The following is a 26,944-nucleotide window of genomic DNA, read 5'->3' as shown; positions in this document are numbered from 1 at the left end:
ATTACTATTCCCACTCCAAAGATTGCAACAGTAGGGAAAGCGTTGGATAGCGTAGTGGTAAAAATTACTATTCCCATTCCAAAGAATGCAACAGTAAGGAAAGCGTGGGATAGCGTAGGGGTAAAAATTACTATTCCAACTCCAGCGAGTGCAACATTAGGGAAAGCGTTGGATAGCGTAGGGGTAAAAATTACTATTCCCACTCCAGCGAGTGCAACAGTAGGGAAAGCGTTGGAAGGCTTAGGGGTAAAAATTACTATTCCAACTCCTGCAAGTGCAACAGTAGGAAAAGCGTTGAATAGCGTAGGAGTAAAAATTACTATTCCAACTCCAGCGAGTGCAACAGTAGGGAAAACGTTGGATAACGTAGGGGTAAAAATTACTATTCCCACTCCAGAGAGTGCAACATTAGGGAAAGCGTTGGATAGCGTAGGGGTAAAAATTACTATTCCCACTCCAGCGAGTGCAACAGTAGGGAAAGCGTTGGAAGGCTTAGGGGTAAAAATTACTATTCCAACTCCTGCAAGTGCAACAGTAGGAAAAGCGTTGAATAGCGTAGGAGTAAAAATTACTATTCCAACTCCAGCGAGTGCAACAGTAGGGAAAACGTTGGATAACGTAGGGGTAAAAATTACTATTCCCACTCCAGAGAGTGCAACAGTAGGGAAAGCATTGGATAGCGTAGGGGTAAAAATTACTATTCCAACTCCAGCGAGTGCATCAGTAAGGTAAGCGTTGGATAGCGTAGGGGTAAAAATTACTATTCCCACTCCAGAGAGTGCAACAGTAGGGAAAGCGTTGGATAGCATAGGGGTAAAAATTACTATTCCCACTCCAGCGAGTGCAACAGTAGGGAAGGCTTTGGATAGCATAGGGGTAAAAATTACTATTCCCACTCCAATAACTGCAACAGTAGGGAAAGCGTTGGATAGCGTAGGGGTAAAAATTACTATTCCCACTCCAAAGAGTGCAATAGTAGGGAAAGCGTTGGATAGCGTAGGGGTAAAAATTACTATTCCAACTCCAGCGAGTGCAACAGTAGGGAAAGCGTTGGATAGCGTAGGGGTAAAAATTACTATTCTCACTCCAGCGAGTGCAACAGTAGGGAAAGCATTGGATAGCGTAGGGGTAAAATTTACTATTCCAACTCCAGCGAGTGCAACAGTAGGGAAAGCGTTGGATAGCATAGGGGTAAACATTACTATTCCCACTCCAGCAAGTGCATCAGTAGGGTAAGCATTGGATAGCGTAGGGGTAAAAATTACTATTCCCACTCCAGAGAGTGCAACAGTAGGGAAAGCGTTGGATAGCGTAGGGGTAAAAATTACTATTCCCACTCCAGCGAGTGCAACAGTAGGGAAAGCATTGGATAGCGTAGGGGTAAAATTTACTATTCTTACTCCAGAGAGTCTAACAGTAGGGAAAGCGTTGGATGGCGTAGGGGTAAAAATTACTATTCCAACTCCAGCGAATGCAACAGTAGGGAAAGCGTTGGATAGCGTAGGGGTAAAAATTACTATTCCCACTCCAGCGAGTGCAACAGTAGGGAAAGCATTGGATAGCGTAGGGGTAAAATTTACTATTCTTACTCCAGAGAGTCCAACAGTAGGGAAAGCGTTGGATGGCGTAGGGGTAAAAATTACTATTCCAACTCCAGCGAATGCAACAGTAGGGAAAGCGTTGGATAGCGTAGGGGTAAAAATTACTATTCCCACTCCAGAGAGTGCAACAGTAGGGAAAGCGTTGGATAGCGTAGGGGTAAAAATTACTATTCCCACTCCAGCGAGTGCAACATTAGGGAAAGCGTTGGATAGCGTAGGGGTAAAAATTACTATTCCCACTCCAGCGAGTGCAACAGTAGGGAAAGCGTTGGAAGGCTTAGGGGTAAAAATTACTATTCCAACTCCTGCAAGTGCAACAGTAGGAAAAGCGTTGAATAGCGTAGGAGTAAAAATTACTATTCCAACTCCAGCGAGTGCAACAGTAGGGAAAACGTTGGATAACGTAGGGGTAAAAATTACTATTCCCACTCCAGAGAGTGCAACAGTAGGGAAAGCATTGGATAGCGTAGGGGTAAAAATTACTATTCCAACTCCAGCGAGTGCATCAGTAAGGTAAGCGTTGGATAGCGTAGGGGTAAAAATTACTATTCCCACTCCAGAGAGTGCAACAGTAGGGAAAGCGTTGGATAGCATAGGGGTAAAAATTACTATTCCCACTCCAGCGAGTGCAACAGTAGGGAAGGCTTTGGATAGCATAGGGGTAAAAATTACTATTCCCACTCCAATAACTGCAACAGTAGGGAAAGCGTTGGATAGCGTAGGGGTAAAAATTACTATTCCCACTCCAAAGAGTGCAATAGTAGGGAAAGCGTTGGATAGCGTAGGGGTAAAAATTACTATTCCAACTCCAGCGAGTGCAACAGTAGGGAAAGCGTTGGATAGCGTAGGGGTAAAAATTACTATTCTCACTCCAGCGAGTGCAACAGTAGGGAAAGCATTGGATAGCGTAGGGGTAAAATTTACTATTCCAACTCCAGCGAGTGCAACAGTAGGGAAAGCGTTGGATAGCATAGGGGTAAACATTACTATTCCCACTCCAGCAAGTGCATCAGTAGGGTAAGCGTTGGATAGCGTAGGGGTAAAAATTACTATTACCACTCCAGAGAGTGCAACAGTAGGGAAAGCGTTGGATAGCGTAGGGGTAAAAATTACTATTCCCACTCCAGCGAGTGCAACAGTAGGGAAAGCATTGGATAGCGTAGGGGTAAAATTTACTATTCTTACTCCAGAGAGTCCAACAGTAGGGAAAGCGTTGGATGGCGTAGGGGTAAAAATTACTATTCCAACTCCAGCGAATGCAACAGTAGGGAAAGCGTTGGATAGCGTAGGGGTAAAAATTACTATTCCCACTCCAGCGAGTGCAACAGTAGGGAAAGCATTGGATAGCGTAGGGGTAAAATTTACTATTCTTACTCCAGAGAGTCCAACAGTAGGGAAAGCGTTGGATGGCGTAGGGGTAAAAATTACTATTCCAACTCCAGCGAATGCAACAGTAGGGAAAGCGTTGGATAGCGTAGGGGTAAAAATTACTATTCCCACTCCAGAGAGTGCAACAGTAGGGAAAGCGTTGGATAGCGTAGGGGTAAAAATTACTATTCCCACTCCAGCGAGTGCAACAGTAGGGAAAGCATTGGATAGCGTAGGGGTAAAATTTACTATTCTTACTCCAGAGAGTCCAACAGTAGGCAAAGCGTTGGATGGCGTAGGGGTAAAAATTACTATTCCAACTCCAGCGAATGCAACAGTAGGAAAAGCGTTGGATAGCGTAGGGGTAAAAATTACTATTCCTACTCCAGCGAGTGCAACAGTAGGGTAAGCATTGGATAGCGTAGGGGTAAATTTTAATATCCCCACTGTAGTGAAAATAAATTAATATAAATCACATAATTATAAATTAATAAATTTTTACATTTGAATTACCAATTAAGAATTAATTAATTACCAATTAAAAATTAATAACCAATTTATTTAAAAAAATACCAATTAATTATCATGTTTAATTAATTATATTAAATTACTTCCCACCCTATTCCCCTATAAACCAACAACCCGCTACTAAAAATGAAATAATATTATTCACATAATTATCAATTAATCAATTAATAAAAATTAATTATAAATTAAAAATTAATTATTTACCAATTAAAAATTATTTGACAATTTATTCTAAATAAATACCAATCAGTTAATTAACTAACATATTTAATTAATTAAAATTAAATTACTTCCCACCCTATTCCCCTATAAACCAACAACCCGCCACAGAAAAAAAATATTATTCACATAATTGTCAAACAATTAATTAAAATTAATTATCAATTAACAATTATTTAATTATCAATTAAAAATTAATTACCAATTAATTAAAAACAATTACCAATTAATTAATTAACATATTTAATTAATTATAATTAAATTACTTCCCACCCTATTCCCCTATAAACCCACAACCCGCTACAGAAAATAAATTACTAAAATTTAAATATTTATCAATTAATCAATTAAAATGAATTACCAATTATATTTTAATTAATTACCAATTAATAATTAATTAACAATTAATTCTACATAAATAACAATAAATAAATTAACATATTTAATTAATTATAATTAAATTACTTCCCACCCTATTCCCCTAAAAAACCCACAACCCGCTACAGAACTATATTACACAAAAAATAAAAATTAATATTAACTTACCTAAAATTCGATATTTTTGTTGTCTATATTATGTCTAGTCGATATTATGTCTATTCTATATTTTAGACTCGATATTATGTCTAGTCGATAAAAAAAAACTCGATATTTTGACTGGTTACCAAAAACAACAGTTGATGGACAGAATGCAGCACAGTGTCATACATTCACCCCAGTACTGCGATCTGGGCCTAAATCCATCGTTTTTTTGCTCACCATGCTATTGCAGTTTGAACCCAGCCATATGCAAATCAGTCTTGACCCTGTGCCTCATGGCAACAGTCCAGTCCGAACTGCCAAGCCAGGTCCTCCCTGGACTGGAACAAGCATCCTAGGACCGGTTTCGGGCTTTCAGCCCTCATCAGCCAGGATAGCTTGATTACAGTGGCATGGAGAGCACGGGACCCACGTCTGGGCATACCCGACCCACTCGGGGTGACAAATGCAAAAACAACAGTTGATGGACAGAATGCAGAACAATGTCATACATTCACCTCAGAACAGCGATCTGGGCCTAAATCCATAATTTTTTTGCTCACCATGCCATTCCAGTTTGAGCCCAGCCATATGAAAATCAGTCTTGACCCTGTGCCTCATGGGAACAGTCGAGCCCGAACTGCCAAGCCAGGTCCTCCCTGGACTGGAAACAAGCATCCTAGGACTGGTTTCAGGCTTTCAGCCCTCATCAGCCAAGGTAGCTTGATTCCAGTGGCATGGAGAGCACAGGATCCATTTCTGGGCATACCTGTCCCACTCGGGGTGAAAAATGCAAAACCAACAGTTGATGGACAGAATGCAGAACAATTTCATACATTCACCCCAGTACAGCATTGTGCGATGCAGCGCGCAGAACGGAATTCGTTTTATTTATTTAATTGTTAACTAACCTCCATTCATGCATATTCCGGTGTTTACTACCTCCCTCCCTGCCCCTGCCTCACCGACCCACGGAACTCCCTCCACGGGCCGCTACTGCTGGGGATCCCTTCCTTTATGCCCTCTTACCTTCTCTCTCTCTCCCCAACTACCCTCTTCTTTTCCACACCCAATAGCTTGCTCTCTGAAGCCCACTTTTTACTCTTGCCATTTAATGCTACTTTTGTTGAACCCTATTAGACATAATCACCCTTATCTAGTAGGCTTATGCCTCACGCTGCCCACTCCTGTTATGGAGTCCTTCCTGTTTCTGTGGCCTGAATGTTTTTCACATCTTCTCCACCCATTGCCTCTCTCACCTGTCCATTTACGTGCCCACCACTCTCTGCCATCCAATTCTCCAGCATTTTGTTTTGAAGTGGCTCTTTCCATTACTAGTTGCATATCTAACCTCCCTGTCTTATCTGTATCTTCTCTTCCCTTTCCCACTCCTTTTCGATAGCAGCACTCCTTTTCCTTCTTGCCATTCTCCCGCATACGCCTGGCTGCTGCCCCTCTCTTTATCTTATAGCTTTGAGTGGCCTGAAATAGTCTGAATTGTCATACATGTAAGAGTGCAATGGTTAGTAGTTATGTCGGTACTGTCATTGGAAGTGCTGGCAGGTGTGATGGGTGGTGCAAGCTGCAGTGGCCTCTGAGAAAGGTCCCACACTTATGTTTTTAACAAATTAAGCACTGGATTCTAGCCTCCATCTCCCTGGATGCTTCCAGCTCCTCGCAGCTGCAGCCACCCTGTCACCTCCCAATTTTCATTTATGAGACAATTGGTACTGCCAGTCTTCCCTTGGCCTTGACATCTTCGAGATGATTGGACACCCAGTGTCAGGATCACGTCTTTCTGTAACCGAAAAAAATCAGCTTTTTCATCAGGAGTCCCTCTAGGAAGCAATTTCAGATTCAAAGTCGGTACCTACCTTGTCGCTTACTAACACCCGATACCAGTACCCACTACAAATATTGACTAACCTCTTGGTGGCCAGCAGGAGAAGGAGGTTTCTTCTCAGGACAAGGCTGCAGAGGACAGTGGAATGCTGTCTTGCTCTCATCTGGACATACACCAGGGAACAGTGTCTTCCAATGGTGACATGTGCGTGTTTTATGATGACAGCCACTCTAATAGGAGCCCCATGGCCTCTCCCCTTGCTTCTCAACAGTGGTCCCTGTTCCTCCAGTATCCTAGAATCTTCATTGTTTGGATTTCTATGGATTCTTCAGGACTTCTTCATTCATTTCCTTCTCTGTCACTTTTTACAGTTAATAATTCTGAGCTCCTCCCTTCTTGAACTCAGCTCACCGGATAGTCTACCTTCCTGGAGATTCTATGTATGGCTACTTTTTTTTGTGTATCAATTATTTTATTGGTAGAATTAAGTGTCAAATCTGGCTACTTAAGTCAAACCATCTTTGTCTCCTTTGATTCCGCAACAGTTATCACGAAGCCCTCTGAAATGGGATTCGTGGCTTCACATGTTCTTTAAGTCCTATGGTGCCTGTGATAGAGCTAGATATAAGCAAAGCAGAGATTTGATCAAGCCCTGCTGCTAGCATCTATGTCAACCTTGGCAGATTGTGAAGGAATTTAAGAGCTGTGGGCCACCAGGACCAAGCAGCGAACAAATTATAAAGCCTTCTAGAACAAGCATTGGCATAGCCAATAGGTCTCGCCTTTGGGACCTTATAAGTGTTTAGACATGCACCAGTTGATGTTTTTGCACCAAGGATATTGTACTGTATAACTTTCTTTCAAAAAACTTTTATTCGATTAACGTACAGTTAAATCATAAAAAGTACATAGTAAAAATCCGTTGGATTGATAAAAACACAGTATTTTTATACAAATAAAAACAGGATAGTGTTTAAAACATTTGGTAAAAAGCCTGATTTACAAAATAATCAATGAAACAATAATTCACATCAATTCATGGAGACGGTGGCCCAATTTTACAGCGAATATTCAAGCATGATTTTAGAAAATGGGCTTCACATTTGGCTACATATTGTGAGTCTAACAGTTGAAGTGCCAGATAAGCTGGCCGACAAGTTCTCAACCCCATTGAATGAAGAAGTGGGATGATCCAGCGCTTGCGAGGTTGCTCATAATAGCGACAGAACAGGGTTAAATGGATGGTCGATTGAGATGATACACCATCACACGGACATTTTGCCAGATCATGTGACCAGTTTGACTCACTGGGGAAAGTGACAAGGCGGAAAAAAATATTAAAACGGAACCTAGTTAGAACAAATTTTTCGTGGTTAGATAAAAAGAATGTTAAATAAGGCTGTATACCAGGGGAAGTTTGAACCATGAGGATCTGCACGTTTGTTGGCTTTAATACTTCATGAGAAAGGCGTAGATCTCTCAGATGGTTGAGACAGAGATTTTTCAACGCCTTTCTACTGATGTCTGAAGTTGAAGCTGGTTCAATGAAGTAAGATGTGCAGTTCAAATCCTTTAGAAAGTTGGAAACATACAATAACCAAGGTATTTTTTTCCAACTCGCCGAGGATAGGCAATCTTGTATTAGGGAACGGGTTAGGTGACATTGGGGTTTATTCCAAATACGGTGCCATAAGAGAATCGGCTGGCATCTGATGTTGTCGATTATGTAATCGATACCTAGCTCGATATGAGAACCGTATATAGGAGCACTTTGGGGAAGTGCCAGAATGTATTTTAAAAACCCGTTTTGGACCGTTTGTAAGTCGTCTACTGGAACATAGCCCCAGACGCCAGCACCATAGGTTGCTACGCTATGACATTTTGCGTGGTAAATTTTAAGCAACTCGTTTGGGGCTGGTTTACCCAGTTTTCCTGAGAAGGAGACAAGAGCTGAAGTTGCTCTTTGAAAGAGCATTTTTTTGCTTGCCACTGCTTGCTTCCAAGATAACTGGTCGTCCATTAAAATACCAAGATAAGGATATTCCCTGGCACGCTCCAATCTAACTTGTTCTATGAAAACAGGCTTAGGGTTCTTTACCTTAGGACCTGTGTACATGACATAGGTCTTACTTTTGTTGACTTTTAACCCCAGGGAGAGCATGAACTGGCAGTATTTGTCTAATTGTTTTTGTAGCTGGATTAATGCCCTTGCTAAAATGATGGAATCGTCCGCGTATAATAAAGCGGGAATAGGGCGATGATTGATGGATGGTAAGTCCTGGCTCCTTTCTAACATGGCCGGTTCCAGCCCGTTAGTATAGAGGTTAAACAGGAAAGGAGCCAGGACGCAGCCCTGTCTAACTCCCTTATTTATTGTGAATAAGGGTGTTAGTTCACCGCCGATCCCGTATCTCACGCACGCTGTGGCGTCAGAGTAGAGCTCACGAAGGAATTTAATGAGAGGGGGATCTACCCCCAGTTCACTAAGGATGGACCATAGCCTAGAGTGTATCACACAGTCGAACGCTGCACTGAGGTCGACATATACTAAGTATAGATTGCCACCTTTAGCCCCGGCGTATTTGCCTATTAATAGGGTTAAGCTTAAGGCCTGTTCAACAGTGCCAAGTCCCTCCGGGAATCCGTACTGGAGGTCAGTCAAGATGTTATTCACCAACGCCCAGTCTTGGAGACGTTCCAGGATCAAACGCCCTGCGACTTTCCCCAGGGAGTCCAGGAGGGAAATGGGCCTGTAGCAGGCTGGGTTGTTGCGGTCCCCTTTTTTGAAGATGGGAAGCAAGATGGAAGAGGACCAAGAATCTATTAGGCCAATTGTGGAAACTGCCGCCATCACCTTGACGACGATGGGGGACCATAGTTCTAAGTTATTTACAAAAATATCTAATGGGACTCCATCAGGGCCAGGTGCCTTACCGGTCTTGGATGACGTTAATGCGTAAATGACCTCACTTAGACTAAAATAAAGTTCGATGGGATATACTTGTGCCTTGGTGGGATCATCTACTAGCTTGACCGTTTTTGTAGTATCAACTGAGAAGCCCCCAAAAATTTTTGAGAAATGGGTCACCCACTCGTCAGCGGTCACGGCCACATCTAGGTGTTGGGGAGTATTAGCGTCAACCAAAAAAGGTGATTTGACTACGTGCCAAAACTGGGAGCTGTCTTTACTTAGGCAGCTCTCGTGCAGTTGGGCCCATAAGTTTTTCTTTAGTTCCTTTTTACGATTATGTTGTGCCATTTTGTATTCCTTTCTAAGTTTAGCTATCTCGGCTATATTTCTATTTGGATTATGTAACGCCTTTTTTAGGGCGGATAACGCTTTCCGACAGGCTGCATTAAACCACCTTTGGGAGTCCTGGGTACCAGGATTATGATTGCGGAATAATTCAGACCGCATAGCTTTTAAAATCTCCAAGAAACTGGATAGAATCAACTGAGGTGGGGAGTCCTCTGCCAGGCAATTATTTATCCAAGGAAGGGTTTTTGATATAACATTGCCACTGATAGCTACGGGGTCAATTTTAGACCATTTCACAGTAAAGCCGTTGATTTTATCCATGGCCAATGATTGCTGGGTTAATTGGCTAATCCTAGTTGGATGAAAAACATCTGTGTCGATTGACAGGGTGATACTATTAGGAAAATGGTCACTGGAGGTATCAGTGCCTGTGTTGAACTGTTGGAGTTTACCCTTTAATGCTTGTGAGCATAAAATATAATCAATAGCGCTTGCCAAGCCCCTACCGTGGAATGTGGGTTTAAAATCAACTGAGGGGTCCACAAGGTCATTTGCATAATCTAGTTCCAATGAGAAAAGACTGACATTTAGGGCAGTACCTACGAGCGTGTGCGTGAAGTGAATCAATGGACAGTTATTTTCATCTAGGAGACCACAAATACCTTTCTTATGGTTGGTACACAGAGGAACATTGAAATCCCCCCCCCAAATCACATAGCATACATATGATGGGTGCTTATTACGTTGGTCATTTATAACTGTGGAGATTTCATTTACAGACTTAACACATTCAGCGGGGCAGAGGTTGTTATAGAAGTTAATAAAGAGATGTAACATACGATTACTAAATACAACCATAATAATTTGAAAGTTCATAGTGGTATATAAAACAGTTTTTTTTTTATGGTAAATTGTTTGAAATATACACCACTAACCCTCCCTTAGATCTGCCATGAGTGGTAGTGCTAGCTGGGGAGTGGAACGTTTTATAGCTGTGAATGTGTAAGGGTTCAATGGCCCAGGTTTCCTGTAAACAGACTATTTGATGGGAATACACTATGTCCAACCATGGTTTGAGGTCTAGCTTTGAACGGAGGCCCGCTACATTCCAAAATAGCACGGGCAGCTGCTGGATGGAAGAGGCTGGCTTTCTGATGTTCGATGAAGCGTCAATAGACGAGGTTCCTGGGCAAGGAGAGGTATGTATTAATGGGGCAACGAAATGAGTAACAATATGAGCATCTTTCATTGAATCAGAGAGTTGTGCTGATAAAGGTAATAAGATTGGTGCTTCTGGTGTAAATGGAATACCAGCTATGGGAAGTGAGGTCAGAGAGCAATCGGGTTGTTCCAGCGATTTAGACTTTAGGGAAGGGGGATCAATGCAATCCTGTTTACTGTCAGATAATGGTCAATCCATCATTTCCAGGCAGTCATATCTGTTTGCCAGAGGGATACCAGTCCATCCAAAGGTTGGAGCTGCATCTCTACCTCCGTAACTCTGCCAATCAGCCCAATCACGTCTTCTATTCCAGTTTCCTACTTGTGTCCAGTTCCATTCTGGACCAGTGTTGTAGTGGTGGACTGGAGGGTAGAAGAAAGAGAGTCTTTTAGTGGCTATCCCGTCAGATGTAAGTTGTGAACCCCAGGAGCAAATATGCTCCACAGTGTGGGGATCCTCAAAATTGACGATGACACAGTCACTCTGGATAGATTTTGGCTCTTTCCCTATCCAGGGGACTCTGCGGACCATCGTGACTCTGTTATCAGAATAGGGGGGAAGGGGCCTATTGGCAGATAGCCAATGGAGTACTTTGTTTCTAAGGGACCAGCCTGGTTCCTCCAAATTTGTGTTTAACTCGGGGACTCCGGTCATAATGACAACATAAGGAGTGGCTTCTGGGGGAAGGTGGATAAAATGACCACCCTTCCTCCTGGGCTTATATGTGGTATTTTGGAACCCTGGTGTCTTTGTTTGAACGGGGGCCTGGGTGGATGGGGGGCAGGAGCCTTAGTTAAAGTAGGTCAGTTTGTTACCAGTGTGGGTATAGGTTTATGTTGTACAGCCGCTGCTGTAGTGGCTGGTTTAGTTACTATCACCCCATCAGTGGTATTTTTGGGTTTGGGTTTTTGTTTTTGGGCCATGGTATGGGCGGGGGCAGGACCCTTATTGGTTTTTAGGGCTGAGGTCAGCTCTTCTATCTGCTTTTCGATTTTTTGAAGGGTGAATTCAATGGGTTGCATGTAAGATTTAATTAGTGCCCCTAATCTGTCCAATAGTTGGTTGTTTGAGCCGCAGGTTTCACACCCTCTACCCACGTTACTATTGGCACTGAGGTTGGCGGTGGTGGTGGAAAGGTTAATTGTATCTATGAGAATGGATTTTAGCTCTTGCTGAGGAGGTGCAACTTGGCTGAGGGACTGGATGATAGGTAAAGATTGATGGTTAGTTTGCATCGTTTTTTGGGTCTTTTTGCGAGATTTCTTTTTTTGCTGAGGGGCCTTATTATTCTTCGGTATTGCTCCCTCCCTTAAGCCCCGATTTGTAGTTGTAGTAGGGTCATCCCTAGTCGGGCTAGTAAGGAGAGCTGGAGTTCTCTCCAGAGACAAAGATAGCTGTGATGACTGTAGGGCTGATAACTCTAAGGAAAGTGACAAGTCCACAGTACCTGGGACTGTGAGGGGGTCGACGTCATCGTCCAGTAATGTACCGGGTTCTAGGGGGCGCATTGGAGTTTTGGCTGCGGCCAATAAGCCCAGCGAGGAGCGTTTAGCCGCAGTCAAATCCTGTGAAACCCTCCGTTCCAACAGAAGTACTCCTTGATTAATGGCGTCGTTTGCTCTGGCGATAAACTGATCAATTGGGCCAGTAGTTTGGGCAACACATTGTGCCTTGTTACTCCTGGTCCCTCTAGGTGACATGCTCAAAGTAGTGGGACCCAAAAGAGGAGGTTACTCGGTGACAACAAAGAAGCAATGATAGTATGGCAGTTATTAGGAACGGATAACAAAATGTCAATAGGGTGGCCCAGTCCAGTCTTACCCGGTCTTTAACGGGCTTAAACGGGCCCGCCCTTGGCCCGGGCTTCGCCCCGGCGCTCCCGCGCGCTCTCGCGCAGCGAGCGACTGACGCAGTTATATTGCGATGCACAGGCGTCCAGGGGGCGGGGCTAACAGGGGGCGCAGACCAGCTGACTGAGGTCAGGTAGGGACTCCTGGGAGAGCGAGTCCCTGCAGCGCAACACTCCTGTGCCGATGGTAAAGCCTCTCCGCCCGGCGCACTCCAAAACCCAGGACAGACTCTCCAGGCGGTGATTCAAAACCGCGCAGCGGCAAAGCGTAGGTAGGTGAACAGATGAACAGCGTCCCACGAAGGTCTCCTGAACTAGGTGCAAAGACTCCCGCTTGCACCAGGGAAGAAAGACAGTTTTTAAAGAAATGTGCCGTCCAGGGGGCGGGGCTAACAGGGGGCGCAGACCAGCTGATTGAGGTCAGGCAGGGACTCCTGGGAGAGCGAGTCCCTGCAGCGCAACACTCCTGTGCCGATGGTAAAGCCTCTCTGCCCGGCGCACTCCAAAACCCAGGACAGACTCTCCAGGCGGTGATTCAAAACCGCGCAGCGGCACCCGCGAAGCGGGTGCGGCCAGTCGTGGCGGCAAAGCGTAGGTAGGTGAACAGATGAACAGCGTCCCATGAAGGTCTCCTGAACTAGGTGCAAAGACTCCCGCTGTGGCTTTATTGGGAATGTGCTCTTCAGAGGCTTCCCAGGTGTGAGCCTCCCAACATCAAAGCTGACAGCCAAAAGCTCATCGTCAAAAGCAACATCCTTGTCATAGAGGGTCAGCTCCAGTATATTCTTCACGGCTCCGTGGACGTGGTAGTGGAAGGTTTCATTCCACTTTGGGTTGCTTGAGTTGGGGATGACCCGAGTTCGCGATGTGGCCGAAGACGCTGTTGGGAGTCGGAGCTCCACATAAGTGTCTGCCTTGGAAAAAGAATCTGTGCTGTCAATGTTCCTGGCTCTCAGGACTTTCACCGTCAGGTTGTAGCAAGGGTGTGTCTCACGCCATCCCAAATTTGTCCAATCAGACCCCGAATTGGAGATGCTAGATACTTTTTAGATAGATTAAGTTAGGAAATTAGTGTATAAAAACCCCTGATTTTTCTTAGAGAGGGTCGCTCTTTCGATTTCCTCTCGAAGTGCTGTCGGATTGCAGATCGATTCCTGGATGTAACTCTTTGATTTATTTCTTGTTTTCTTTGCAGGACTTCAGAATCTGCTTTCATGAACACTTCCCAGCTGAATTGCAAGCATCCACCTGTATAACTAAATACTTATAAGTTTCCAAAGGCGAGACCTATTGGCTATGCCACTGCTTGTTTATTTATGAATTTAGGTTTCCCTTCAATAGCTCCCAATTACTTTCTGTCGCAGATCCTATGAATAATAAGGGAGTCTTCAGCACAGTGCAAAATTGTTTGCGTGTGATTGGCACCAGAGGAGGAGCGCTAGTATTTTGCAGCTCTTGTGGAGTTTGGCTTTGCACCATGGTGTATAACATTTCCTCGTCATCGGTTTGTGGCATGGTGGATAATTAATAATGTTTGGTTATAGGCTTTCCTCTCCAGCATCCCAAGGTCGGTGCGTTTCATTTATAATATTCTGCCCTCAATGGGCGGGATGCTGTAATAGCATTGTAGCCATAGCTGCCTTATCCCTCACTCTAGGCCCTTTCCTGAGGATCAGGTTATAACTATGAGAGAGGTATTTAATAACTGGTATAGACCCCCGCATGGCATATATAGCATGATGACACTTCCAGGTTATTTGAACTACAACAACGTTTATGGGCATCTTGGTCTAAGGGGTGATCACCGAATGTAATTATTTTGTGACCAAAAACTAACATTAGAGGGGTTTAACATTGTAACGAGGAATCAACAACAGTCAGTTGAAGGAATATGTTTGATATTGCGCAATTAGACGGGAATGTAGGCTGAATAAACACAGCAGTTGTCCAACAATGAAATGCTGGACAACTGCTGCGTTTATTCCTTCTACATTCTCATGTCTAATAGCGTGCTATCAAACAGCAGTCACGTGGACCATTTTCATCGCTTGCACTAAAGTCCAATCACACCCTCGCTATGCCATTGAGTCCAATTGAGGTGATCCAGGACTACAACTCCCAAAATGCACTACGTTGTTAAACTAAAGGTCAGGTCTTGAAATTGTGCCCATCATCATAGGGCGATATCTGAGAATCAGACTCATTGGACTTCGAGTTGCATTGATCCAATTATTGGGAAAGTACCTGAGAATCTGTCGTGCATTTAGCACGCTGTTTGCCCTATTTAGAAATGGCAATAGTGTTGTATAAAGCGCAATGCAACATTGAAAAAAGTGACTGTTTCAAACAACGGATTCTTCTATTACTTAACTGTCTGCACTCCCGGGCTTGGACATTTTGTGACACTCCTGTTGATTGGTGGTTAAGATGATTTGATGATTCAGAAACGGATGAATCCATGGCCTGTCAGGTAACATATTACATCTCACCTAGGCTTTTCTCTTAACCTGACTTTTCAAACAACAGAGACAATTCAGTATTTCCGGACACTCGTTTGCACACTGGTTTTCTTAATAACAGACACAATCCATGAAGTTAATGATCTCACAACTCCGAAGACACTTACTTGCCAATCAGCAACTGATAATCCCGGTTATATATTGACCGAATTAACAACCTCTCGCCTGTGTGGTTAAAGTCCTTCCTGGCATCAGTAAGGTGTGAAGGCCTCGAGGGACAGTTTCATTACAAACAGCAGGGTGGACTCGTCTCACAATGGTCAGTCATACCTCAGAAGACTTAAAGGCGAAGGTAACATCATTTTGCTTAGATTTTATTGATCCGGTATAATAGTAACAACTAATGTATTTGCCGTGTTTTTCATTATGGTAACTAAACAGATAATTATATTCAATGTAATTTTAAAAGTGCAGTTAGTAGAATAAGATGTAGTGATAGAAAGGCATAAGCAGGAAAAGCAGAATCACCTTCTGAAAATATAAGAAGAATTCGAGCATCAACAAACATATTGGATGTTTTTATAAAAAAAAAGAATTATAACAAATATCAGAATATTTTCTAGTCACGCGTATACCAAAGTGAAATAAATGTGACAGATAGGAATGGTGGGATGTGGGCGTATTTCTTGTTGTAATATAGTTGTAGGATGTGTATTCTTATCGTTATAGCCCAGGTTTTAGAATCCAGGGGTCAGAGGTTACAAACGTTTTTGTGTCTATGCGGGTTAGGTTGCTTGTAAATAGCACATACTAGTGCACTTATTGCCTTGTCATTTCACCAGCTAAAAGTTAGTGCAAAAACATTGCAAATCATTGTACAAACCGGATGCAATAAATTAGCTGAAATAATGTAGCACCTTAAGGGGCATATTATCAAGAACGGCGTTAAAATTATCGCCGGTTTAGCAGCAGAAATCTGCCGCTAAAGCGGCGATAATGGGCTTGATAATATGCCCTGGAGAATTCCCATAAAAGCCCATGTTCACACCAGAACATGGACTTCTATTGGAATTCTCAATGGCATATTATCAAGCCCAATTTCGCCACTTTAGCAACAGTTTTCTGCCGCTAAACCGGCAATAATTTTTAACGCTGTTCTTGATAATATGCCCCTTAATTCTTTATTCTTAGCACAAGATGCCAGTCTGATGGCTACGGCAATATCACTGGAAATGTCTCAAGATTTTCTCTCTTTATGATCCTCATTATTTTGTTAAGTAAATGTATACATGTCGATCTGACAGCTAGTGAGGAGTGAGAATGTCTGAACGTTATATATATATGTGTGTGTATGTATATATATATATATTTTATGTATATATATTTGAAAATGGATGTCTGTATATATGTATATGTTTGTATATATGTCTGTAAATATATATGCATGTATATATATATAATATATGTATAAATATGTATATAATATATACATGTATGTATGTATTTATATGTATATATATATATATATGTATATAGGTATATATGTATGTAAATGTATGTATATATATTTGTGTATATATATGTATAAATATATATATACATATATATTTTCTACTGGCGGTTGCCAATAGGTAGTTATACGTAGGACCTAGTTTCCATAGGAAAATCGTTTTTTTGACTTGCCTATATCTTTGGCGCCAGTTGATAAATCTTCATGAAATTTCCCCCCAAAAGTTTGTCGATGGTCTTATTGTGCATGGAAAGTTTCAGGGTGATCCATCAAGCGGGAGCTGAGAAAAAGGGGGGCAAAAAAAGTGTGTTTCACATGTTAATTCCCAAAGGAATTTTGAACACAACTAATGCCTGAACTGCTGGATTGTATGACAACAGAATTTGGCAGAAAGATAGCTCTGGGTCCAGAAAGAGCTCTTTTTGTTATTTGTTGAAAATCTGTTCAGTAGTTTTGGAGATATTAAAGAAAATCCAAATTTGTATATCTATGGTGGTGAATTTGTTGTGACTATTTTGTGACTAGTCGCAAATGCATGTGTCAACAGGAATGATGTGATTGACTGGCCGCAACCTGTCGAGAAAGTTGCAACTGCCACTTTATCTAACGGGACACTGGCCTGGGGGGGGGGGATCAAAATAGACATTGAAAGAGATGGAAGGGTTCAGGGTAGAGGTACCCTGACCACATGAGTGCAATATAGGGGTGTTTGTGGGAGCCCTTATGTGTAAATGATGTCGAAAAACACTTTTTTCCCTGCATGCGATATTCACTAATTCACCGCTGCGCTCAGCACGGCCCCCCATATAATGTTGCGACAAATTCACAAATTAACAAAATAAATATATTTAGACACTCACTCAGATACTAATGCACTGACTCCGAGACCCACTCAGAGGCTTATGCACTGACCCAGAGACCCACTCAGAGTCACGCACCCACACACTGGCCCACTCAGACACTCATGCACCCACTCACAGATCCACTCAGACACTCATGCACCCACTCACAGACCCACTCAGAGACTGATGCAGTCACTCACAGAACCACTCATAGACTCATGCTTCCACTCACAGAACCACTCATAGACTCATTCACCCTCTCACAGAACCACTCAGAGACTCATGCACCCAGTCACAGACCCACTCAGACACTCACATATCCACTCACACACCCACTCAGACAGTCACACACCCATTCACAGACACACTTTCTCCTACTCATAGACCCACTAAGAGACTCATGCACCCACTCACAGAACCACTCAGGCACTCATGTACACCCTCCCTGACCAACTCAAAGACTCACACACCCATTCACAAACCCGCTCAGACACTCATGCACTCAATCAAAACCCACTCAGAGACTCAGATAGTCACTCACAGAACCACTCATAGACTCATGCACCCAGTCACGGACCCACTCAGACACTCACTCAAAGACCTACTCAGACACTTATGCACCCACTCATAGACCCACTCAGATGTTCAGACTCTCACTCAAAGACCTACTCAGGCCCTCATGCACCCACTCACAGAACTACTGCCCAGGCTCTAACACTCATTCACAGACCTACTCAGAGACTCATACACACACTCACAGACCCACACAGACACTTACATATCCACTCACATACCCACTGAGAGATGTGCACATCCACTCAGAGAGACACACACAAACTCACAGACCCACTCAGACACTCATAACCCCACTCACAGACCCACTCAGGCACTCATGCACCCACTCACAGACCACTCAGAGGATCATGCACCCACTGACAGATCTGCTCATGAACCCACTCACTGACCTACTCAGGGACTTACACACCCATTCACAGACCCACTAAGTCACTTATGCACCCAGCCACAACCCACTCAGAAACTCATGCAACCAGTCACAGACCCACTGAGACAGTCATATGCCCACTCACAGACACACTCTCATACCCATTCACAGACCCACTCAGAGACTCATGCGTCTACTCACAGACCCACTCACAAACCCGCTCACAGACTTACACATCCACTCAGAGACCCACTCAGAGGCATGCATAAACTCACAGACCTACTCACAAACCACCTCCTAGAATCTCACACCCACGCACAGAACCACTCATAGACTCACGCACCCACTCACAGACCCACTCAGATACTGATTCATCCAGTCACAGACCCACTCAGACACTCACAACCTACTCACAGACCCACTCAGAGACTTATGCATTCACTCAGAAACTCACACACCCACTCACAAATCCATTCAGACATTCATGCCCCCAGTCACAGACTGTTAGAACTGGGGGTCTCTAGTTGGCAGAGTCAGGCACCTTTGACCAAATAGGGACCCTTACTTCTAGTCAGGGTAAGGGGGTACACTTCTAAAATAACCCCTGCTCACTCCCTTGGTTGCTTGGTATGAACAGATAGGCTTATCTCAGAGGCAGTGTGTTAAGCATTTGTGAACACATACAGTAATACAGTGAAAACACTACAAATGGACACCACACAGGTTTAATAAAAAATAAGCATTATTTATATAGACTTATCACAAGACCACAAATGAAAAAAATCCACAATACTGTACGCAAAATAGACTTAAAGATGGTAGAAGTAACTTAGTTCAAGTTGATGATAAATGCGACACGTTTCTCACAACAGTACCTTGGATGCATAACACAAAATAAACAAAAGGTCCACAGGGAGGGTGATGCGTCGGTTCCTGGCTTCGGGGTAAGCACTGCGTCACACCTCATTGCTTGCGCAGAGTAGGGGATGCATCTGTCCCTTACCGGAGAGGAGGTGATTCTCGTACTGCGTTCAGGTTATGATGCGGCAAGATGGCGCCCTTGATGCGATGCAACGACGTGAAGACGATGCGTGCACACCCGGCTGCCGTGTGGCGAACTCTGTAACTTTGGAGCAGCGACAGACCCTGTGACATGCTTCTACCGTGATGCAACTGCGACCCTCGGGTGGCGACACGCTTCTCCGGTAATGCCGCGGCGTCACGCTTCTCTGACGATGTGACGGCAACAGCTTTGACTGCAACATGCTTCTTCTCGTTGAGCCGCGCTTCCAGCTCCCAGCGACACGCAGGCTTCTACAAACAGAATTCCCAGCAAGGAAATTTAGAGGGGAGCTGGTGGTGAAGTCTTTTATCCCTGAGACTTCAGCAGGAGGCAAGCACAAGTTCAAGCCCTTGTGGAAATATTCTGTGCATCCCCAACCCATTTACCCCACACTCTTCGGAACCTTTTAGGACAACCGCGGGCAGCATACATGGGACGTTCCTGCGCTGCGCACCAATCTACCCCCCTGTGCCACCGCGTCATGGAAGGGGCCCCCGGGTCCAAAGGGCTGCAATATCGCGTTAAGCCACCATCAGGGCCGTGGTGAGACAAAGCTTCTCAGCCCTGTTCCCGTTCAGACCGTCAGTCACCCCCAAGAGTATCTTCAGCGTATTCAACGGGATCTCCCAGCCCAGGACCTCCGTAAGATCAGTGGTCACTAACTCCCAGTAAAGCATATTATCTGGACAGATCCATACCATGTGATAAAAAACTGCTTGAGGGCACTGACAGCGGGGGCAGGAAGCATCAGACCGGAGCCCAGAGTGTTGAAGGCGCAATGGTGCGAGGTAGGCTGCATGCAGATAGTATATTTGAACCAACCGGAGCCGTGCAGAAGCTGTAACTATTTTAGGGGCCATCAGCGCATCCCTCCAATCAGCATCATCTAATGGACCAATCCAACCCTCCCATTTATCCCGGAGAGAGGAAAGGGAAGTGGGGCTGTTATTTATGAGGGTACGGTAAATGCGGGAAATCCCCCCTTCCCCAAATTACCAGTTATAACCTGTGCTTCAGGCGGGCTATACTCGGGCTCGGAGGTCCCCTCCGAAATGTGCATGTGGAGTGCATGGCGCAACTGAAGATAGCGATAAAACTGAGAGGTGTGGAGGGAGAACCGGGTCTGTAGATCTGAGGATTCACGAGTGTGGCTCCCGCTCCAAACATCCCCCAGCTGAGAAATCCCAATGAGGTCCGAGGTTCTAAACCCAGAGAAGGTGGCAACCTCCCTGAGCTGTGTTCCACACCACAGAGGGGTTAACCTACCCGACCAGCGGGTGTGGCACAGGGCAGCTTGCCAGGCCAGAAACACCCCACGAGAATCTTCTGGCAAAGTGTGGGAATAGAAGTTCCATAGAGCATTCCCTGGATATCTGAGAAACCCAACGCATGCAGTTCCAGGCGATAGGCCGGATCCGCCTAACCGCCGTTGAACCAGTCATGTACCGTAAGAAGCCTGGTCGCCAGATAATAGAGATGAAGGTTCGTCATTCCTAACCCCCCATTAAAGGGCGAAATCCTGCAGGTGTTTAGGGCCAGTCTCGGCCCTCGACCCCCCCACAAGAATTTAGTGGCCAGGCCATCCATTGTACGAAACCAGGACCGCGAGAAGGCGAGGGGCAGGTTTTGGAGTATAAGGAAACAAGCATTTTCTATTGCAACTGTTTTCTACTGCATTTTCGAAGCGCACTTACCTAATCATCCTGATTTTGGTGCCTAAAACATGCATAAAGATACTCGTTAATTTTGAAAATTAATCTTGGATTTATTTTTAAGTGTGTGTCTCATTTATTGCCTCTGTGAGTTCAACAAATGCTTAGCACTAGGGTGGCGTGACCAAGCCAGCTATGAGAGCAGACGTGCTCTGCTAAGGCTCACGATCGGGCCAGCATACCACCTATTTTCCAGCTCCATTTTGAACTGCCAAAACGCCAGACACGGACCGGAGGACAAGCTGTACCTACTGGTGCTCTCAGGATCCAGCCACAGAGGGTATTGTCGGAGGAAAGTGGAAAAAGTCGGGACGCGGACTGACAGCGGCAAGATGGGGTCCGCCCGCCACAAACAGCAGACACTTAACAACGTAGCCCAAAGCGGACATCCCAAGCATCGCCCGCTCCTACCATCGGTCCGCTGCACCACAGGCTGTAGCGTATGCACAAAATGCAGGGTTAGAGACCCGACGGCGGCCAGACGAGCCCTCCAAACCGACAACGCCGGGACCTAAGATAGCGTCTCGGTCCTGAACTGCCGCGCACTACCGAGGCCACGAGCTGGCGGTCCCTCACAGACGCCCTATTTCAGCGATTCGCTGGTGGGTGACCAGACTCCCGGTACCAGATAGAGGAGTACTCCTCTCAACATCACACATACAACTTGCGGGACTGTTCCTTCCCCGGGGCTGCCTGGACCTAAAATGGCACCCATGACCCGCGGCGCGTAGAACTGCTGAAGCCGCGGTCCGGGAGCCCGTCTCGCACAAGTGGATCCCTGGTGAGCCTCTGGATTCCTAGCCAAGGGTGGAACTATGCCAGTGAACCCCACCATTTCAAGGCAGCGAGTCCCAGATGCACCGCACACGGACGATGCCTGACCTAAACATGGCTGTTTAATAACCTTGATTGCTCCCTGCCTCAGCCCCCATACCCCACAAGGGTGCACCACGAGGACAGCCTCATCAAAGACCCCTGTGGCACCCAACTCACCGGCACCAGCATATGCAGCACCAGATATCCTCCCGAGCCCTGTAAGGGGGTGAATCTGTGCCAAGGGTGTAACTATATTGGTAAACCCCCACCTCCTCAAGGCAGTGAGTCCCAGGTGCCTAACCTAGACATGGCGGTGCTATAACCTTGTTTGCTTTCTGCCTCGGCCCCCTACACCTTGCTGAGGGTGCACCACGAGAACAGCTTCAACAAAGAACCCTGGGACACTCTACTCACCGGCGCCAGCATAAACAGCACCATATATCCTCCCAAACCCTGTAAGGAGGTAAATCCAAACACGGGGACAATCGGAGTGGGAGCTCCCATCCAATTCATAGGGCCACTGACCCGGCATGATCTACTGGTCAGGCACTAATAGCTCATCGGACTCCTCCCGGTCCAGCACTGCAGCACGTCACTTGCAAGCCACACGTGCCTGTCATTGACACCTACACCACAAAGGACCCCCCAGCTGCCACTATAGGGAAACCAAGGGTATCCCAGCAGACCGCAGTACCTGAGAGCGCCCCTGAACATATGCCTAACATTAGGATGACGGCCGCATCCACTGTGCCTCAGACTGACCCATCAATCTCAGACAAACTAGACCAAGTCTTGACGGCCATCGAACACTCCAAGATCTCTGTAGAGAAAGGCCTGGGCACCCTTGCGACGGACATTTGCTTCATACGAGACAATCACAGCAAACTCGCCAACAAAGTGAAGGAGCATCAAGAAGCATCAAATGACACTGCAAGATGTCCTGAGCCACCTATCCACTATTGAGGAGCGTACAGATGACTTGGATGGACGTTCGCGACGCTGCAACATCCTCATGCTGGGCCTTCCAGAGGGAATCGAAGGCCCGGACCCGCTGGGATACATGGACAACTGGGTGAAATCATTCACCCCAGCAGCAGAGAGAAGAGCATTTTTCTCCATCAAACGTGCCCACAGAGTGCCAGCTCGCAAGCCTCCACCAGGAACGCCCCCAGACCGATGCTGGCGAAATTCTTACTTTTTCGGGACCGAGACGCGGTACTTCGAGCGGCTAGACAAACAGGCCCCATACATGTGGAAACAAGCAGATAATGATATTCCCAGACTATGCACGGGCGGTGCAACAGCAACGACCTTTATTCCTGGAAGTAAAGCGTCGGCTGCGGGCAAATCAAATACAGTACTCTCTCCTCTTTCCGGACCGTCTTAAAATACTCTACAATGGTATGACTACCTTCTTCATGAGTGCAGAAGAGGCACACAAATGGGCGGACCGCCACTGCACGCAACAATCTAGAACAGACTACACACGAGACACGACCTCCAAACCACCACGCACAAGAAGACGCATCCCAGAGCAACAGAATAGCGGAGCAAAGACAACGGCCCGGTCCGGCACCCATGACTCCCCGGACCTAGAACATATAATGGAAGAAAGGCAGGGGGCCCTGCAAACGGCGATCGACCTACAGACCCCCTCGCAGACGGAGGACATCGATCGAGCTCCACACATCTTCACTTCAGAAGGGGAGGACGATAGCGACTGAACAATTTCTGGAGTGGACTCAGGTACACCTCCCATGGTCACCCCCCAGACAGCTGATACCATGATGGATGGTCAAGGGACCTCTTTCCCCGCATGAAATGATCTCACAACTACCTCTAACCGACTTATATAACCTGCACTCCCTTCTTGAGCGCTTGTGCCACAGACATGATTTGACATAATCCAGACGGCGCCATGAGATCCTATGAAAGCCCGATCAGCGGTACGTCTCGCCTAGCACGTACTGCCACCCCCATTATTTTTTGTTGTACTCTCCTGTTAGAGAGAGTAGGTTTGGATGCATTGCAGACTGTAATGGGTCCTCAGCATTGGGACCGTTTCCCGACCCCAGTTTTTAGTAGTTTTCTACCCTTATTCAACATCACCCCGCCCTCTCATGGAAATACGTGCAATAGGGTAGCCAAGACGCGTTTCCAAAAGACAGTTGGTGGTAACTGCACCCCTCACATCACAGGGGACCCACTGGTCACTAGGCCCCGGCAGGTGCAGCCTCCCCAAGCAGGCACTAACACCCTCATATGGCTGTAAAGACACACAATGCTGATATTAGCATCCTAACACTTAACGCCAGAGATCTTCACACACCGCGCAAGCAATACACCGTATACTCATATGCGAAACGACAAAACGCCCGGATCGTGTTTCACCAAGAGACACATCTCACTAGCACTGAGCTGGGCAAGCTACAATCCAAATGGCGCGGTACCATATGTGCCACGGCATACTCCTCCTACGCACGAGGAGCACTGATCTGGATCGGACCAGGGACCCCCTTCCAGGAACTTAGACGGGTGGTAGATGAGGAAGGCAGATACGCCCAATTAGAGGGCCTTCTAGATGGACACTCAAAATTGCTGGGAAGTATATACGCCCCGAACATAGACCAGGACAAGTTCTGGGAACGCCTCACTGGAGTTTTTGCACAATTTGCTTCCATACCATGGATGTTAGGTGCCAACTACAGCTGCATATTAGACCTCACACTAGATCGTTCCCATCCCCCAAACAACACACTCAGCCACGCAGAAACAAACAGAGCACTTTAAAGCCTGGGTCACGGATGCATGGAGAATGCAACACATGGCTGGAAGAAGCTTGAAGTCGAGGAGAACATGGCAGCTAGCACTCTCGGCTAGTCGGGAGGCTCCGGGAGGCTTGGGCGCCCAGGCGGTCGTTCTGCGAAGTGTAGCGCGACATTGGACCAGCAGGAGCAGAGGAATGCTTGCACTCACAGTGTGAACTTTCTTGGGGGCTATCGGAGTCCTTCGGGGCTCGGCTCGACAAGTGTTTTTGGCAGCGACTGAGGCTCCGATCGGCTCACGCTGATTCAGGAGCCGGTCGGTTTGGAGCAAGTTGTTGGAGGCTGGGCGGGCTTGGAAGCTGTTTGGCTGCTGGAAGACCACGCCGTTCGGAATTTGCTTTGAGGAACCTCGCGAAACTCGGACGGACACACCGGCTTGTTCCGCCCTGTTCCAGCAGCGGAGGTCCTGGGAAGCCCACTCTCACTCGGGGATCGTGTGGGAAGGCAGGACACGTAGCTTGGCGTTTAGTTTTGTTCTGTTTGGTGGAAAGTGCTGAACTCTGTGGACTTGTGGCTGGCGATTTGAACCTTGGGAGGACAGAGCCTATTATCTTTTGTTTATCTACCGAATCTTGGACCTGGATCGTAAGCACAGCCCCGACTCGCCGGGAGCCGCTATCACCGACATAGGGTATTCTCAAAGCGGCAATCCTAAGGTGAGAGGATACAAGAATAATATTGTTTGGAAGGGGGCTCGTACGGTGGGCAAAGGCAGCCTCTGAAGTGGAGAGGGGGAGGAAAGTAGCGTCAATGATCTTCTTAGTGGGTAAAGATCTTGGTTCCACACAGCGGAAACTACATGACCCACAATGCACTGGGGCAGGCTCTCAAAACAACCTGATTAATGCTGAGGGTACTGCATTCAAGGAAGCAGGTGCTATAGAAGCTATAGAAGCTTTTCACTGTATGTCAGGCAGGGACCCACAGGGAAGCCAGGCTTCCGGCTACACGCTCAGGAGTAAAGGTGTGAAACAAGGTAGTAGCGGGACGCGGTCAGATATTGCGCCACTGCTGCTAGCAAAATCTAAAGCTAAGCTTTCCAAGAAAACGGACAAAAAGAATACTCCTAAAGCTCAGAAGCCTGATGTGAAGCTCAAACCACCACCACCTTCCCTAAAAGCTTACTTTAAAACAATCCCTGCAGTGCTTGAACTTAAACCTGCGGACGCGGTTTCGCCAGCTGAGATCCCAAAGGATCTTTATACACCCAATAGGTATCATCTGTTGGGTCAGCTAGAACAAGAGCAAGATCTGGGCTCTGAGCAATCAGAGTCTTTAAGGGTCTGCAGGATGCAGAGTCTAGAGATCGCAGAAAATGAGTCCAGGGTCCAGGACTGTATCTTAGAAAATTCCAACATGGATGAATTAACTCCTACCCACAATCTTGCAATGGATCCCTCAGTCTTACCAGCTAGTAGTACTATTATTGCCTCAGTGACTGCACCTAGCGATCAATCTGTTCTCATAATGCTTCAGTCTCTAAGCTACGAGGTTAAAAATGGGTTTCTTGCTTCGCAGAAAAACCAGCAAGAAATAAGATTATATTGTGAGAAGCTGGAAGAGAAATTTGATGTACTAGCAACGAGAACTGCGGAATTGGAGTCGACGGTCTCTGACCTAAAAACACCCGCACTCCAACACACTAGGAAGATAGACGATCTTCGTCAGCGAGAACAGGGGTATCAGAAGAAGCTGGAGACACTAGAGAATGCGCAAAGGAGGAAAAATCTGCGCCTCCTGAAAGTCCCGGAAGGGGCAGAAGGGAGTAATATTAAGGAATTTGTGGTCAGACTCATCAAGCAAGCGACTGAAGTCGAATTTCCAGACGAAGAACTGCTGAGAGACATGCAACGAGTACACAGGGATCCGTTTAGGCAAAACCCTAACAAAACGAGACCCAGGAAAATACTAGTTCATTTCCTGACTTTTACTATCAAGGACGAGATACTCAATAGGGCACTCAAGAGTAGTTCGCTTTTAGCCGAAGGAATTACCTTTCAGATTAGGTCGGATGTATCCTCGATCACAGCAGCCAGACAGTGGGAGCTAGGCAAACTATTAGATTCTTTTAGACAGCTCAACTGAAGTTCCCTGCATCCCTAAAAATAATGTATAAAAACAAAATGAGAATTTTTAAAAGGGCTCAGGAAGAGGAACAGTTTCTCCAAATGGTCACAGCTGATGTTAAAGGAGACCAGGAGAAGTAACAGTAAGGGATTAAGGTACCAACCAGCCGAGTTAATGACTCAATGACTTCAATGACTTCCCAAGATTCGCTTTTTGTAAATAGCTTAACTTCTTTATTTTTTGCCTAGAGTTTTTTCCTCTTTTTTGTTTCTTTTTTGTTAGTATTCGTCTTTACTAGG

The 26,944-nt window shown here is 45.7% G+C and overlaps 1 protein-coding gene across 3 annotated transcripts in view; it reads left to right on the top strand.

Annotated features, from left to right (window-relative positions):
• Nucleotides 1–26,944, top strand: part of SLC23A1 (solute carrier family 23 member 1) — a 447,395-nt gene that overhangs the window by 112,290 nt on the left and 308,161 nt on the right. For 2 of the 3 annotated variants that reach the window (XM_078653351.1, XM_078653350.1), the window contains exon 1: nucleotides 15,095–15,219. The exons of the other annotated variant lie outside the window; for it this stretch is intronic. In XM_078653351.1, the coding sequence (XP_078509477.1) occupies nucleotides 15,184–15,219 (36 nt within the window). In that variant the 5' untranslated portion in view covers nucleotides 15,095–15,183. Of the gene's footprint in view, nucleotides 1–15,094; nucleotides 15,220–26,944 lie in introns of those variants that run through there. 3 annotated transcript variants of the gene reach the window in all.

The sequence above is a fragment of the Lissotriton helveticus genome, chromosome 7, assembly GCF_964261635.1.
Source record: "Lissotriton helveticus chromosome 7, aLisHel1.1, whole genome shotgun sequence".
Taxonomy (NCBI): domain Eukaryota; kingdom Metazoa; phylum Chordata; class Amphibia; order Caudata; family Salamandridae; genus Lissotriton; species Lissotriton helveticus.
The sequence above is the reverse complement of the archived record's forward strand: the minus strand, read 5'-3'. Positions and strand labels throughout refer to the sequence as shown.